This window comes from Chiloscyllium punctatum, chromosome 38, assembly GCF_047496795.1.
Source record: "Chiloscyllium punctatum isolate Juve2018m chromosome 38, sChiPun1.3, whole genome shotgun sequence".
Lineage (NCBI taxonomy): Eukaryota > Metazoa > Chordata > Chondrichthyes > Orectolobiformes > Hemiscylliidae > Chiloscyllium > Chiloscyllium punctatum.
In genome coordinates, this window is record NC_092776.1 from 42,686,665 (window position 1) to 42,701,910 (window position 15,246).

At 38.9% G+C, this 15,246-nt stretch overlaps 1 protein-coding gene across 9 annotated transcripts in view; it reads left to right on the forward strand.

Annotated features, from left to right (window-relative positions):
• The window catches only part of blnk (B cell linker), a 205,908-nt gene that overhangs the window by 174,898 nt on the left and 15,764 nt on the right, over positions 1 to 15,246 (forward strand). For all 9 annotated transcript variants that reach the window (XM_072557699.1, XM_072557701.1, XM_072557702.1 and 6 more), the window contains 6 exons: positions 611 to 712; positions 2,017 to 2,059; positions 3,795 to 3,837; positions 6,006 to 6,075; positions 8,529 to 8,559; positions 14,984 to 15,017. In XM_072557699.1, the coding sequence (XP_072413800.1) occupies positions 611 to 712; positions 2,017 to 2,059; positions 3,795 to 3,837; positions 6,006 to 6,075; positions 8,529 to 8,559; positions 14,984 to 15,017 (323 nt within the window). The remainder of the gene's footprint in view (positions 1 to 610; positions 713 to 2,016; positions 2,060 to 3,794; positions 3,838 to 6,005; positions 6,076 to 8,528; positions 8,560 to 14,983; positions 15,018 to 15,246) is intronic.

Sequence of the window (15,246 nt, forward strand, 5' to 3'; positions counted from 1 at the left end):
ACCCACATAGAAACAGGGAGAATGTGTAAACTCCACACAGTCACCCGATGGTGGAACTGAACCCAGGTCCCTGGCGCTGAGAAGCAGCAGTTAGATACCATGCTGCTAGCAAAATGTATCAATTGAGAAAATCCCTGGAAATCCTGAAACTACACAAATTAGTGATAACTTTCTTCACAATTCTGACGAAGAGCTCATGTTTGAAATGTCAATTCTCCTGCTCCTTGGATGCTGCCTGACCTGCTGTGCTTTTCCAGCACCACACTTTTTGATTCTGATCACCAGCATCTGCAGCCCTCACTTTCTCCCTTTTGTACATGCCCGACTGATCATGTATTTAATAATGTAATTGTTTAATGTTAAGAAGTAACAAGTGATGGCTAGCAATTGTTGGAGGCGTAGGTATATATTTATATATGGTAGCCCCTGTAATAGTGGAAGGTGCAATGAGCTCAGACTGAGTAGTCAAGAAATGGTGCTGGCCCCAGGAATTTTGGCCTCACCGATATTTTCTTGGGTTTTAATTGCACAATGTTTAATGAAACAAACTTCTTTGTTATCGATTTATCTATTGATTCCAATTCGACAAATTCTTTATGACTATCTAAAGGTCCAAACCACAACTTCCAAAACCTGGATCCACAGGAACAGGAAGTCCATTGTTACCTCCTCGATCATCACCACAAGTAAGCGGTACACCAGAAATACTCAGGTATGTAATTTGTCTATCTAAATGCCTGAAACAAGAAACTATAACATGCTCTGTTTGAGCAAACCATCCTAAACCAGTTATTAAAATGCAGCTGAGTCATTATACAGAATAATAATGAATCATGAGAAACATGGACATGTAATTACCATATATACAGGAAGTGCTGCAGGCACTCAGACATGTGGAACTAAAGTAATGGGCTCAGACTGAGGTTCTCAAATCGGGCGGGTAGCTGCATTCCATTGGTGGGGGAAGGTAGGAGACGCAATGAGGTTACCCGGCTTTGAATGCAGAGGCTGAGCTGATTGAATTATCAAATACAAAAACCAATAATACACTGCATTATAGACAGAGGAAGTACATTAAGAGGTGATCTTATCACAGGATGCTGGAATGCCTTATATTTTCCTTTCATGTTTTAATTGCTTTTATGAGGCAAGAGAAAATAATTCTAGAATTTTGAAATATCTTACCTGAGTTTATAGAGAAGTTAATTTTGTAGAATTGCTCATCACTTTATAGGTTGAAAGGAGAAAAGCCAACTTGTTTCCTTATTTAGAAAAAGACGGGAAATCACAAAATGACTACAGGAAAGAATAGTTATCAAATTGGCCAAATTATTAAATTAGAATTAAAATAATTCATAACAATTGGGCACAAAATAGATAATAAGGTATTTTACACCCATTTTCTACTATTCAACCAAAAACACAAAACTGCCAATAATTTGTCCTGAGTGGTAGCAAACTAATAGTTTCATACAATAGAGGCCATTACCTAAAATTATAACACTGATATCAACTTGTTTTTTGTCTAAATGGCATCCCTTCTGAATCCTATCCTAATTATTAATCTGTTTAAAATCAGTGGGATCTTATACAGATATTTTATGTTTGTCTTAATGCAAGAATCTGTGATGACATGTACGTTCAATAGGTTGAGTTGTTATGATGTTGCAGTTATGGCACTTATCTGGTCGTGTAACAGGGGTCTTATTCCCATCTTCCATTATTGTGGAAGTGTGTGGTGGTGACACTGGTTGCCAAGTGCAGAACAGTGTTGCAAACCTAGTGTCAGTATCATTCCTGAAAAGCAAAAAGTGATCTGAAAATTTTGAGGCAAAATAGGTGCCCACATTTTCTGATTTAAAAATCGTCTGTTTTCTGTCAGCATTAAATTATAGATTTACTACTTCCAATGCCACTTACATCTAATTGGAACACTGAATATCAATCTCATTGTACTCTTCTGCCTTGATTGTCAATTGATATGTATTCTTCACTTTGTGATTTCTTTTTCCCCAGAAGTGAAGCACCAGTGAACAGAAAAGCACCCATTCCTCAACCTGTAAGTTTCAATCTTTTCTGTTGCTGTTCAGATTAAAGCAGCTACATTATACATTGTCTTTTCTGCAGAATATTTTTAGAAACCAGAAGATCTTTGGTGTCAAGTTTATATATTGTATAAATTAGGATATGGTTATTTATGCTAAAGGACAATCAATGAGAATATAGGTCCAAATCAAAATAAAAAAATGAAGCAATCAAGTAATCTGTTTTTGAAAAATGTAACAGATCGGATCACAAATCCAATCAGAATGTTTGTGTCTAATTATGGCAGCATTGGTGTGAAACTGATTTCCTTATTTAAACTATCGGATACATTTCTTTGACAGAAACATGATTGTATTCCAGTCGTCTGAGCTTTGGAACAAAATCCCATTCTGATCCTGGACGCAGATCTGAGTTTTATTTCTAATATTATAAAATTAATTATGAAGCATTTTCCTTCATCATTAGGGAATAGTTAGATTAGATTAGATTAGATTACTTTACAGTGTGGAAACAGGCCCTTTGGCCCAACAAGTCCACACCGCCCCGCCGAAGCGCAACCCACCCATACCCCTACATTTACCCCTTACCTAACACTACGGGCAATTTAGCATGGCCAATTCACCTGGCCTGCACACCTTTGGACTGTGGGAGGAAACCGGAGCACCCGGAGGAAACCCATGCAGACACGGGGAGAATGTGCAAACTCCACACAGTCAGTCGCCTGAGGCGGGAATTGAACCCGGATCTCTGGCGCTGTGAGTTATATTATCAAGAATGTTCAATGTTTATTCAGTTTCACACTCAAATTAGAAACTGTTACAAAATATCATTTAACGCTGCAAGCTTGAATTACATTTATTTTCCTTACTATGACAGATGTTCTCTATCTCTTTCCTCTTTTTACCACCATAACCTTTCTCTGTAATTGAGCTTTTTTTTCCTTTCCTGCTGCATTGTGATGCGTAATGAAGTAGACATTCACAGGGTGATTAGTCATTTGTCAATGTGACAACTGCTCTTGTCACAACTTATAAATAATGTTGATTAGACAACATTGCAGTTTATGATTCTAGCATAACATATGTCCACAAATTAAATGGAACTGTCAATGAATGACGAATCTGGTACATTCTGTAGTGAGACGAGAATATGAGCATTTTACTTTTTGCAACAGTATTAAGCTATGATCTAACATGTTTCACAACAGTGATAAAAATTTACTGTTGAAATTTGGAATTCCATTGAAACTTTAAATTGTGGAGATGGAGTGTCAGCTGGATTTGTGAACTGTTGGATAGAGACTAAAATCAGTTTGTAAAGATTAAATTTGTGCCATTTATTTTATCATTTTAACAATTTAGTTGAATTTCCAACTGTGTTAATCTGGGGTTTTATCACCTGTAGCTTTCAAAAGCATGGGTAGTCAAACAGGAGGCTGGAAGAAGGGCCATTGATCTGAGAACATATTTAAACTTAATGTTGAGAACTTTGTTAAAAATATAGAATAGGAAGTACAATAAATCCTTCTTTCTGTAGAATATTTTTTACAAATCAAAAGATCTTTGTCAAATTTACAGTGTGTGTGAATTAGGAGATTGGTTGTTAGTGAGCCTACAATGTGTCCTTTTCAGCATGTGATGCATGATGGACTGGTAAAACTACAATCTCTCATGTAAATATGTGGTTTCATTTAGATGGCATTAAAATGTCTGAAAGTAAATAAATGTAATCATTTAATTTCATTGCAGGAAGATGACAATGAGGAATATGAAGTATGTGACCCTGAACCAAGTTAGTCATCCTTTTATTCCTCTAATGGTTTTGTTTAAGAGTGGACCAATTACCTCAGATTTAATCTGCTCATATTACTGAAGTTTGACTTGGCTCTACTGATGATGTGTGATCACGTGTATGTATATGAATGACGACAGGATATTTATCCAGAGTATACAATCATATCCTGTAGGTGGCAGCATGAGTTTCTGGGTGTTATGGAAACAGCATTTTAAGTCAAATAAAAACCTGAAGGAACTGGAAGCTGTAAATCAAAAACAGAAATTACCAGAAAAGCTTAGCTAGTCTGGCAGCATCCGTGAAAAGAAATCAGAGTTATCATTTCAGGTTTACAGAACTGAGTTCTGAGGAAGAGTCACTGGACCCAAAATGTTATTTCTGATTTCTCTCCACAGCTGCTGTCAGACCTGCTGAGCTTTTCCAGCAATTTCTGTCTGACATTTTACTTAAAACGAGCTAAAGTACAGCTGAACATGTAACAAGTGATGAGGTTTCAACAAGGGAACATTAAATCTTGAAAATGAGCATGAACATTTTAAAATAAAGATGTTTGACTGGGAACCAACGTGTGTCAGCAGCACAGGGAACAGTCTTTGAATTATGATTAACTCTGTGAAACTCAAAATTTTGATCCATTTCAGATTTCTCATAAACTTATGAGTAGTTGGAACAAATAGAGATAAGATTTTCAGTGAAATAGCTTTCCAAGGTTTACACCGATCATCAATAGATGAGTTGGAGAAGCCCAGTGAATCTTTCACAGATAGGACTCATAAACTTAAAGGACTCCATGAAATTGTAGAAACGGAGGACAAGATATCCCCCTAATTGTCCAATAGACACAGTTTGAAATATCACGGAACTGCAAAAATAGCCAGTAGCTTTCTTCAAATGTCTCATTGATCATTTAAGAAGGTTATTATCAATGCCTTAAATAAAGGTAGGTAGTCGAGCATCTGTAGGAAGAGTCTCAAAAAATAAATAAATAAAACAGGTTATTTGTGGAAACTTATACAGAGTTCTGAGAACCTGCAGCCCAACTTAGATAAACACATAAAGTTATGCACACAGGAGAGAGAGCACAAAGGAAAGTCGAGCATTAATGATATGATGACAATACACACCACACAAATATTAAATGTGTACCTTATCTTTCTATTCACAGAGTTATCCTATTTATTTCAGAATTCAAAACAATTGTAGTGGAACTACAAAATTTAGCCCAAAAAGAAAGACAACCACAGGCAGATTCTACAAAACTGCACGGTCCTTCAATTGAGCTGGGCTCTGAATGCAAGAAGTTTCTGGCTCTGTAATTGTTATTGTTTGTTTGTAGACTGGGCAATTCATAGTTCTCTAAACACAATTCATATGTTCAGAAAAGTCCTCAAATTCAGGAATGGGAATGTTCATTTGCAAATGCTGTACCAACATTATTCAGTTTCTGCAGTATGATGAGTCTGAACTTGTAGATTGTAACTTCGAGGACCTTGTGCATGCAACAGCACCAAGTTCTATTCTCCTATCACCCCTGTGCTGCTGACGCACTTTGATTCCCAGTCAAACATCTTTATTTTAAAATGTTCATGCTCATTTTCAAATCTCTCCACTGCCTCACCTCCCCCTCCCTATCTGTAATTTCCCCCAACCCCACAACACTCCAAGATATTTGCAGTTCTCTAACCCTGGCCTCACAAGCATCTCAGTTTTAAGTTCTACACAATAAGTGCCTGCAGTTGTCTATAAACTAAATTCTGGAATAGGTCCCCACCCCATTCTGCCTCGTAAACTGTCTATCCTCCTTTTAGAAATTTCTCAAAGCCCTTTGACCAAGCCTTTGTTTATCTGACTTATATTGGTGTCTTAGTTTGTTTTTTTACTGCTGCTGCAATGTGTCTTGAAATGCTTTTTTGCATTGAAGGTGCTGCTTAGATAGAGTTGTATTTGCCGCTAATACTGGGTTGTCACAAACTGTTTCAAAGGAATCGCCAAGAGTCTGGGGACAGTCTGTTCCTGGATAATGTGGGAGAGATTTATGCTTTAGTCACTCATCCAAAGCCAGCAACTTTCAGTTATCATCATTAAACTAATTATTTGTTCTTTAATGAGAGGAAGTGCTTCTGTTAAGAAATTGAAATAATTATGTTTTGACTTCTGCTAACAAGGTAATTCAAGTAGCAGCTCACAGGATTCCAGGACTACTCCAGAAATTCCAATACCACCACAAAGGGATCTGTAAGTTACAGCCTTTCATTATTAATTTGAAGCCTAAATAAATAGGCTCCTTAATTCTATATTTATGATTTTTAAATAATTACATTTTCATTGCATGTATCAAAAATAATTCAAGCCTGCAAGCAAACTGAAAATGTACTTGTAAAGCTAAGCATGATAATTTAGTAATTATTCCTACATAACTTTTCAGTAATAACAAAAAAACAAAATGTCCTTGCATCACAGGAGCCAAAGAGAATTGAAAGATATCCTGATGATAAGTTTCCAATCCTCAGAAATGCGAATTATGTCAGGAAACCAAACAAGATAGCAATTAACCTAACCCTTTGTTCCAATAAAGAGAAGATATTTTAGGTAACAGTTGATTTAATCAAATAATAGGTGTAACAAATTCAAAATGTGGTCCTGACTGCACCCTACAGCATGTTGGCATGGGCCATGCAGATTTAGGGAAGACCACTGATGCTGCCGATGCCAGGAGTGCATCCTAAGAGCGTACAATTAGTACCACCCCACAAAGCCTATGCCATAACCCTGGGTCCATGTAACAGCATACCTAACCTCTGAATGAGAATAGACTGCTGTAGTGAATGTGGCATTCTGGAAACCATCATCAATGTTGACCACCAGAGCTGACTTGGCAGCCAGCTAAGATTGTTTCCAGGGAAGCTGTCAGCAGAGACTTCTCAAGGATGGACCATCATGAGCTGATGATCTGATGGACAGAATGCTCTGCACAAACCCCTGGCTGCTTGGAGACAGATTCCTTCATGCCCGGTGTCATCAAGTGTAAGCTCGATGGCAAACCACTCTGAGGCTGGAATTCTCTGATACGTGCCCAACAATAACCCGATCCTTCAAAGTCTGCATCTGCATCTACTGCTGCAGAGTTAACATGGGATCTAATCATCTGACTAACTAACACCTGTAATGTTATCTGGAATATAGAAAGGCCCCTAAAGAAATGATGCAAAGAATTGTTGGGTATGGAAGGGGTGAATCGCCAAGGTCTTTTTCCTCTGAGGACATAGGTTTAAGGTGAGAGGGGAAATGTTTTCGCACAGAGGGTGGTGTATGTATCAAATGAGCTTCCAGAGGATGTGGTAGAGGCAGGTACACTTACAGCATTCAAAAGGCATCTGGATGGGTATATGAATAGGAAGGATTTAAAGGGATATGGATCAAATGTTGGCAAATCAGGCTAGGTCACATTGGGATGCTGAGTTGGTATGGATGAGTTGGACTGAAGGGTCTGTTTCCGTACTGTATAACTCTATGACTCTATATTTATGTTAAGTAGCATTACAAACCAGCAGGTAGCATTACATTCTGTAGATAGTATTACAAACCTACTCTTCCCCTACATAGTATCTAGCAATCTTAACATTTGTAAGATTTAATGTTTATATCCTTGTAATTATTAATAGAGATTTGATCCCACTTACAATGGATGAAATAGCAAAATATGAAAGTAACAAGGTAAATGTTACAAGGTTATTAGGAAAAGTTGCAATTTTAGAAAACAATATATTTTGGTTTCATTCATTTGTAGCTTTTCCTCCTTTCCAAACTCAGCAATCACCATGCATAACCCTGAGTATGAAAGATATGTTTTATGATTGTGTAATTATTCAGAACGTGATGCATCCAAAGATAAAAACAGAAATTGTTTGGATGGTGCAATGCTACCAGCATCCACATAACCCAACTAAAGCAATCCAGCGTCTTAAGACATCCAACAAGTTCAATGTGTAATAGCTCCCCACCTGCCTCCTACCCAGCTTAACCTCAAAGTTCAGAGAGGTTTACTCTGCCTGCTGAAAATACACATCATATTTGCATACCTCCAGTATTTGCCAGGGGCAGAGTTACACCCTCATGGTGCCCTGTCGCATTTTCAGAACATTTCAAAATACTTCATAAATATGAACTCCTTTTGGAGTGTGGCCATAAAAATGAATCTATTGTTTTGGCATGTGACACACCACTGGAAACACAGTGCGGGTTCACAGCTTGTGATCTGTTCTGTAATTGTAATGGGTGAAAAATTGCATACTGTATTCCCCCTGTACCCACCGGGGGTACGTTCCAGGCCCTGCCGTGGAGGCCCGAAACCACAGATAGGAGCAAACCCATAAACTTAAGTTGGGAAATTTACCTTCCCAGCAGCCCCCTGGTTCCAGAAGGTTCTCTGTAATATGTTCAGACTGCAGTAAACCGTGGGTAACTGGTAAACTGCAGAAACTGATTCTGTGGATACAGGGGTTGCCCCGTATTCTCCTTGATGGAATTCACAACTTCCTGCTGCAAGCACCACAGCAGGTCATCTGTTGGGTAGGCCTATTAATTTGGGACAAATCCTGCTACAAATATTAACATACACTTAAACAATTTGTTCAACACAAAAGACTGTCTGAGAACTGTTTTAAGCTTTGTTGCTTTGTACTTTGCAGGAAGCCAACAAACAGACCTTTCCCAAAACCGGTAAGGTAAAATAATTGGTGTCGGTGGGCATTACACAGACCTTACTTTTTCAGATTCAATTTTAGTGCCATGATTACTCTTTACTACATTACCACAGATATTTAATAATTTATTAGCGAACAAACTGTTTGAAGACTGATGAATAGCAATTATGTTGGAAACTCGATTATCCGAATTTTGGATTATCTGGCAGGATCACAAGATCCTGATGCTTGGCTACACTGTTATCTGGCATTCAATTATTTGCCAGTTGCTTCACCGAATGAAATACTTCCTGTCAGTGTTGGATAATAGAGCTTCCTCTGCATTTATTTTAAGAAAGGAAACAGAACATGCCCAGTGAATTAATAAACACCACAGCATAGGTAGGAAAAATAATGGAATCCCAACTGAATGAAAAAAATTGATGAACATTTGCAAAGAAAATTATAATAATGAATACTGAGCATAGCTTACAAAAGGGGAAATCTTGATTGATCGAGCTTACCTATTGTTTTGAGGAGGTAACAGTATGATTTGACAATAATTTGACAGTAGATATAACTTGGCGTTTATTAAAGTGCCTCCTGAAAGAATAGTGAGGAAGGTGAGGCAATATGGAGTTAAGACATGTGGCAGAACGAATCATGTGGTGGCTTTGAGGGAGAAGCAGAACAGGTAAGGAAAGGATTGTTGTTCAGAATGGTAGAAAACAGGATATGGTGTTCCATGGGTTCAGTATTAAAACCTGCTCATAATTTAGAGGAATGATTTGGATTATGAAATACAAACTTCCAAATTTATGATGACACCAAAATTAGGGAGGATGGTTCACACTGAGAAGGACTTCAACAAATTACATTAAGGTATGAATAAAATGTAACCAATTCAGAAATTATGCTTACAGATAAAGATGAGGTACTGCATTTGGTAAATCACATATTACTTGGAAGGTGAAGGACCAGGTATGGCAGAGGAACAAAAGGGACTCAGAGTTCAAAAATATCGATTGCTACAAGTTGTGCCACAGATTAGCGAAGCTATTAACAAAAATGAAAAACAACTACTAAGCTTTATATCTAGAGAGAGAGAATTAAAACTTAGAGAAGTTATGCAAACCTATGATGATGATAGGGTGGATAAGTAGTGCTCAGGTACATACTGTTCTTGTCAGAGTTTCATTGTAACTTTCATGTCACAAAGCTCCAACTTAGTGCTCATTTCTATGAGCTCCCTTGTTCTATTTGGTCATGGGAAACCCTGCACCATTCTGTGTTGAACCTTGGTTAGCTCATACTTGAGAGTACTGTGTTAATTTCTGATTTGCCACATTAGACAAAGAACATAGGAGCACTGGAAAGAAGGTCTTACAGCACAGTGGTAATACCCCTTACCTCTGAACTAGAAGGTCTGGGTTCAAATGCTTTCTGCTCCAGACATCTGTCATAACATGTCTGAACAGGATGATTAAAGTACTGTTGAGGCAGTGGAGAGAATGCAGAGAAAATTTCCAAGGTTGCTACCAGAAATGCAGAAGAAAGGATTGACAGACTAGGTCTCTTTCCTCTTGATAACAGCAGACCTTTGGATGATTTAACAAAGGTATTTAAAACCACTAAAGTAAAATTATAGATAATTATAGAGAGAGTGTGTTTCCTTTTGTGGAAAAGAGCGTAACTGGAGACTATCAATGTAAAGTAGTCATCGGCAAATCCACTGGGGAATTCAGAACAAACTTCTTTGCCCAACAGTGGTGTGAATGTGGAATTTCTACCACAAGAATTGGTTGACATGAATTTATAGATACATTTAAGGGAAAGTGATACAAACACATGAGGGAGGAAAGAACAGAGGAGTACCATGATGTATTTACATGAGGAAAGGTGGGAGGACGCTCAAGTGGACCTCAAGTACTGACATGTAATGAATGGGCCAAATGGAAAGTTTCTGTCTGTAACCCCATGTACTGTGAGATAGTGGAAGAGATACCCAAACAATTAGTGAAGAAGATCTATCTGAAGAAGAGGGAACAGGAAGGGAAAAGAAATCTACGTTTAAGGCCAATAGAGTTGAAAACTTTGCCAACTGCACTACAGTGGAGGAAGGGGCAAATGCACAGAAGTGTAAAATCAGTAGGTCAAACAGCACGGGTCTTGATAAAATTGGTAAAATTGAACTGCGAGAATAAAATGAAGTTACATGATATGTGAGGACAAGGAATTTGAATTTGCTGCAACAAGAACAAATTTTGGTGAAGACGAGTCAGAATCTCAGAGGGGATTTGTAATCTGAGAGACAATATGAGTTTTGCATAAGATGCAGTATGCACATTGACATATTCAGGATTTTGTTAAAGAGAACATTGGCAAATACGTATATTGGTAGTAAAAGAACAAGGCGTTCATCAGCAATGCAGGAGGTCCAAAGAGTGGTGGTCAAGTTTGTGGAAGGAAGCTGTCTTAGTGATAGATATGGGATTTAACAACAAGTGAAGTATTTGTATCATCACCATTTTGTGCATCTTGCATTAACGGTTGCTTTTGATTTTTGATTGTTGCCAAAAAATAGAATTTCAGTCCCACTCCATTTTAAATGGAAACAAATCAGATTTTAGCAGCTTCTTTTAGGCTGTTCAGTCACAAAATTAAACATGAGTTCTCACCTCATCAGTGCCATTTGACAACAAGCTGTTGTTATCAGTTGACCTATCGTAAAGTGGGCCATAATGTGTCAGAGAGCATGTAGGAACTTTTTTAAAAGTAGACCTTGTTGTCATATTATGCATGCTATTCTTATTAGCAACATCGATAACGATTACACTACTTGTCTAATCTGCAACAGCCATCAAAGTCTATCATTGAGCTTACATTTAAAACTATATAAATATTATTTAACTTTGCGTGCCTATGGGTCTGCTAATTTCATGTAATATTTCAGATAGGTAAAAACGTGTTGTATTAATATTCCAAAGCAATCTGGGAAATGCTAAATTGAAAAAGCCCAAATTGGGTTTATGGAAACCGATACATTAGGAGCAGGAAAAGCCCATTCAGCCCCTCAGGCCTGCCTGCCATTCATTAAGATCATGGCTGAAGTGTTGTGGTCTCAACTCTATTTCCTACTCCAATACTCTCTGATGCTTGTTAGTCAAGACTTTATCTCCTAAACCAAAAAACCCTCAGTGAAAAAAAAACAAAGAATGTAGAAAGGATATGGAAGATATAGACTGTAGGGAAATAGATGGGGACGTCTTGAAAAATGTGCATATTACAGAGGAGGAAGTGCTGGATGTCTTGAAACAGGTAAAGATGGATAAATCCCCAGGACCTGATCAGATGTACTCTAGAACTCTGTGAAGCTACAGAAGTGATTGCTGGGCCTCTTATTGAGATATTTGTATGATCGATAGTCTCAGGTGAAGTGCCAGGAGACTGGAGGTTGGCTAACGTGGTGCCACTGTTTAAGAAGGGTGGTAAGGACAAGCCAGGGAACTATAGACCAGTGAGTCTGACGTCGGTGGTGGGCAAGTTGTTGGAGGGAATCCTGAGGGACAGGATGTACATGTATTTAGAAAGGCAAAGACTGATTAGGGATAGTCAACATGGCTTTGTGCGTGGGAAATCACGTCTCACAAACTTGATTGAGTTTTTTGAGGAAGTAACAAAGAGGATTGAAGAGGGCAGAACAGTAGATATGATCTATATGGACTTCAGTAAAGTGTTCGACAAGGTTCCCCATGGGGGACTGGTGTGCAAGGTTAGATCTCACGGAATGCAGGGAGAACTCGCCATTTGGATACAGAACTGGCTCATGGTAGAAGACAGAGGGTGGTGGTGGTGGAGGGTTGTTTTTCAGACTGGAGGCCTGTGACTAATGGAGTGCCACAAGGATTGATACTGGGTCCTCTACTTTTTGTCAGTTACATAAATGATTTGGATGTGGGCATAAGAGGTACAGTTAGTAAGTTTGCAGATGACACCAAAATTGGAGGTGTAGTGGACAGTGAAGAGGGTTACCTCAGATTATAACAGGATCTTGACCAGATGGGCCAATGGGCTGAGAAAGTGGCAGATGGAGTTTAATTCAGATAAATGTGAGGTGCTGTATTTTGGGAAAGCAAATCTTAGCAGGACTTATGGTAAGGTACTAGGGAGTGTTGCTGAACAAAGAGACCTTGAAGTGCAAGTTCATAGCTCCTTGAAAGTGGAGTTGCGGGTAGATAGGATAGTGAAGAAGGCATTTGGTATGCTTTCTTTTATTAGTCAGAGTATTGAGTATAGGAGTTGGGAGGTCATGTTGTGGCTGTACAGGACATTGGTTAGGACACTGTTGGAATATTGCGTGCAATTCTGGTCTCCTTCCTATTGGAAAGATGTTGTGAAACTTGAAAGGGTTCAGAAAAGATTTACAAGGATGTTGACAGGATTGGAGGATTTGAGCTACGGGGAGAGGCTGAGCAGGCTGGGGCTGTTTTCCCTGGAGGGTCGGAGGCTGAGGGGTGACCTTATAGAGGTTTCCAAAATTATGACGAGCGTGGATAGGGTAAATAGGCAAAGTCTTTTCCCTGGGGTCGGGGAGGCAAGAACTAGAGGGCATAGGTTTAGGGTGAGAGGGGAAAGATATAAAAGAGACCTAAGGGGCAACTTTTCCACACAGAGGGTGGTACGTGTATGGAATGAGCTGCCAGAGGAAGTGGTAGAGGTTGGTACAATTGCAACATTTAAAAGCATTTGGATGGGTCTATGAATAGGAGGGGTTTGGAGGGATATGGGCCAGGTGCTAGGAGGTGGGATTAGATTGGGTTGGGCTATCTGGTCGGCATGGACGGGTTGGACCGAAGGGTCTGTTTCCATGCCGTACATCTCTTTGACTCTACGAGATGCTGGTGATCAGAAATATGAACAGAAATTGCTGGGAACATTCAGCAGGTCTGGCAGTATCTGTGGAGAGAAAGCAGAGTTAACATTTCAGGTCCAGTGACCCTTCCTCAGAACTGATTGTAGCTAGGAAAAGGACTGGTTTATATATATTGAATATGGGGTGGGGGAAGGGGGAGAGGAGTCAATAATAGGTGGAGATGGAGGCCAGACAGAGAGATAACATCTAGTGGGCAGACAAAGAAATGGGTAAAGGCTAGACTGGGGGATTCAATCATTGTTGATTGGCACTATTAGTTCTGACAATGGGTTGGTTGTGGCAGCAGCCCATGTGATGACAAGAGCTGATGTGTTGAAGGTTGGGTTAAGGACGTGCGAGAAGAAGCTCCAACCCTGAAATTATTGAATCCTCAAGCCTTGCAGGGTCCCCAAGTGGAAAATGAGATGCTGTTCTTCCAGCTTGTATTGAGCCTCACTGGAACAATGCAGCAAGCCTAAGACAGAAATGTTGGCCAGGGAACACAGTGTTGAAGTGGCAGACAACAGGAAGCTCCGGGTCAATTTTGCCGAGAGAACATAAGTGTTCTGCAAAGCAGTCACCCAGTCTGCATTTCTTCTCCCCACAGTACAGCAGCGACTGCAGTAGACTAGATTGAATGAAGTGCAGGTGGTTAATCACCCTGCTTCCACCACTCTCTGAGGGAGACAATTCTAGAAACAAACGGCTTTCTGAGAGAAAACCTTTCTTCACCTCCATCTCAAATGAGGTTCTCTATTTTTAAACTGTGTTCCAAGTTCTAGTCCCTCCAACAAAGGAAAGTATCCAATCAGCATTCATCCCCTCAAGTCTTCTTAGGATCATATGCTTCAATTGTACCATATCTCATTCCTCTGAATTCCAATGGATACAAAATATTCAACTTTTCCTCATAAGAATTCCTTAGTCCTTATATGACTTGTGATTCAAATGCAGGAAATGGGACATGAATGCTGGCTGGAGCTGGCATTGGGAAAATAATTGATGAGAATTTGACCCAGAAAGGAATTAAAAATTTGGCAGGTGATTCCAAAAAGATTGAGGAGTGTGACATGTGCTCTGTTGATACTAATTTTGCAGTATGAAGGGCATTCAAAGCACCTAAACCCAATTTCCGATTTGCTGTTCTGTAACAAGATAGAAATTTCTCTGTTCAAAGTGGTTGTATTTAAAGTTAGAAACCTTTATCATTTAAAGTGAATTTGGAAGGTGCATTAACCAATTAAAGCATATCCTGAACCAAATCAGTTTTTAAAAATTTATTCATGGGATGAGAGCCTCACTGGCTTGGCCAACATTTATTGCCTGTCCTTAGTTGCACTTGAGAAAGTGATAGTGGACCTTCAAATCACAGTTTTATTAAGAATTTTACAGTCTATTGCCATGCTGGATCAGTTGCGTGAAATCAAATACTGTTAATTTCATCAAGCTTACCTATATTTGACTCTTCCTGTGATTTCAATATAGCGCACGTTTCACTTCTTTGTTTCTGCAAGTGTTTCTGATTTTACTTATAAATTCTTTAATCTAGAGAATGGGTGAACCTTCAAGGGAACAAACTGAAGGTAAGATCATTTTAAATTAATATCTGAAAGTGAGCTATTGCTGTACATGATAAGTCTAGACATCTACGCTATCCAACTGAAGGAATTATTCCTTATCAAATATGCAAGTCTACCTTGACACATCTAACCCTGTCTCTGTTTTATAATTATTCCAGAAAGCAGAATTCTAGAAAATATAAAAAGTTACTGTATCAACTCTTGCCAAAGTAGTCACAAGCTAGTCCCAACA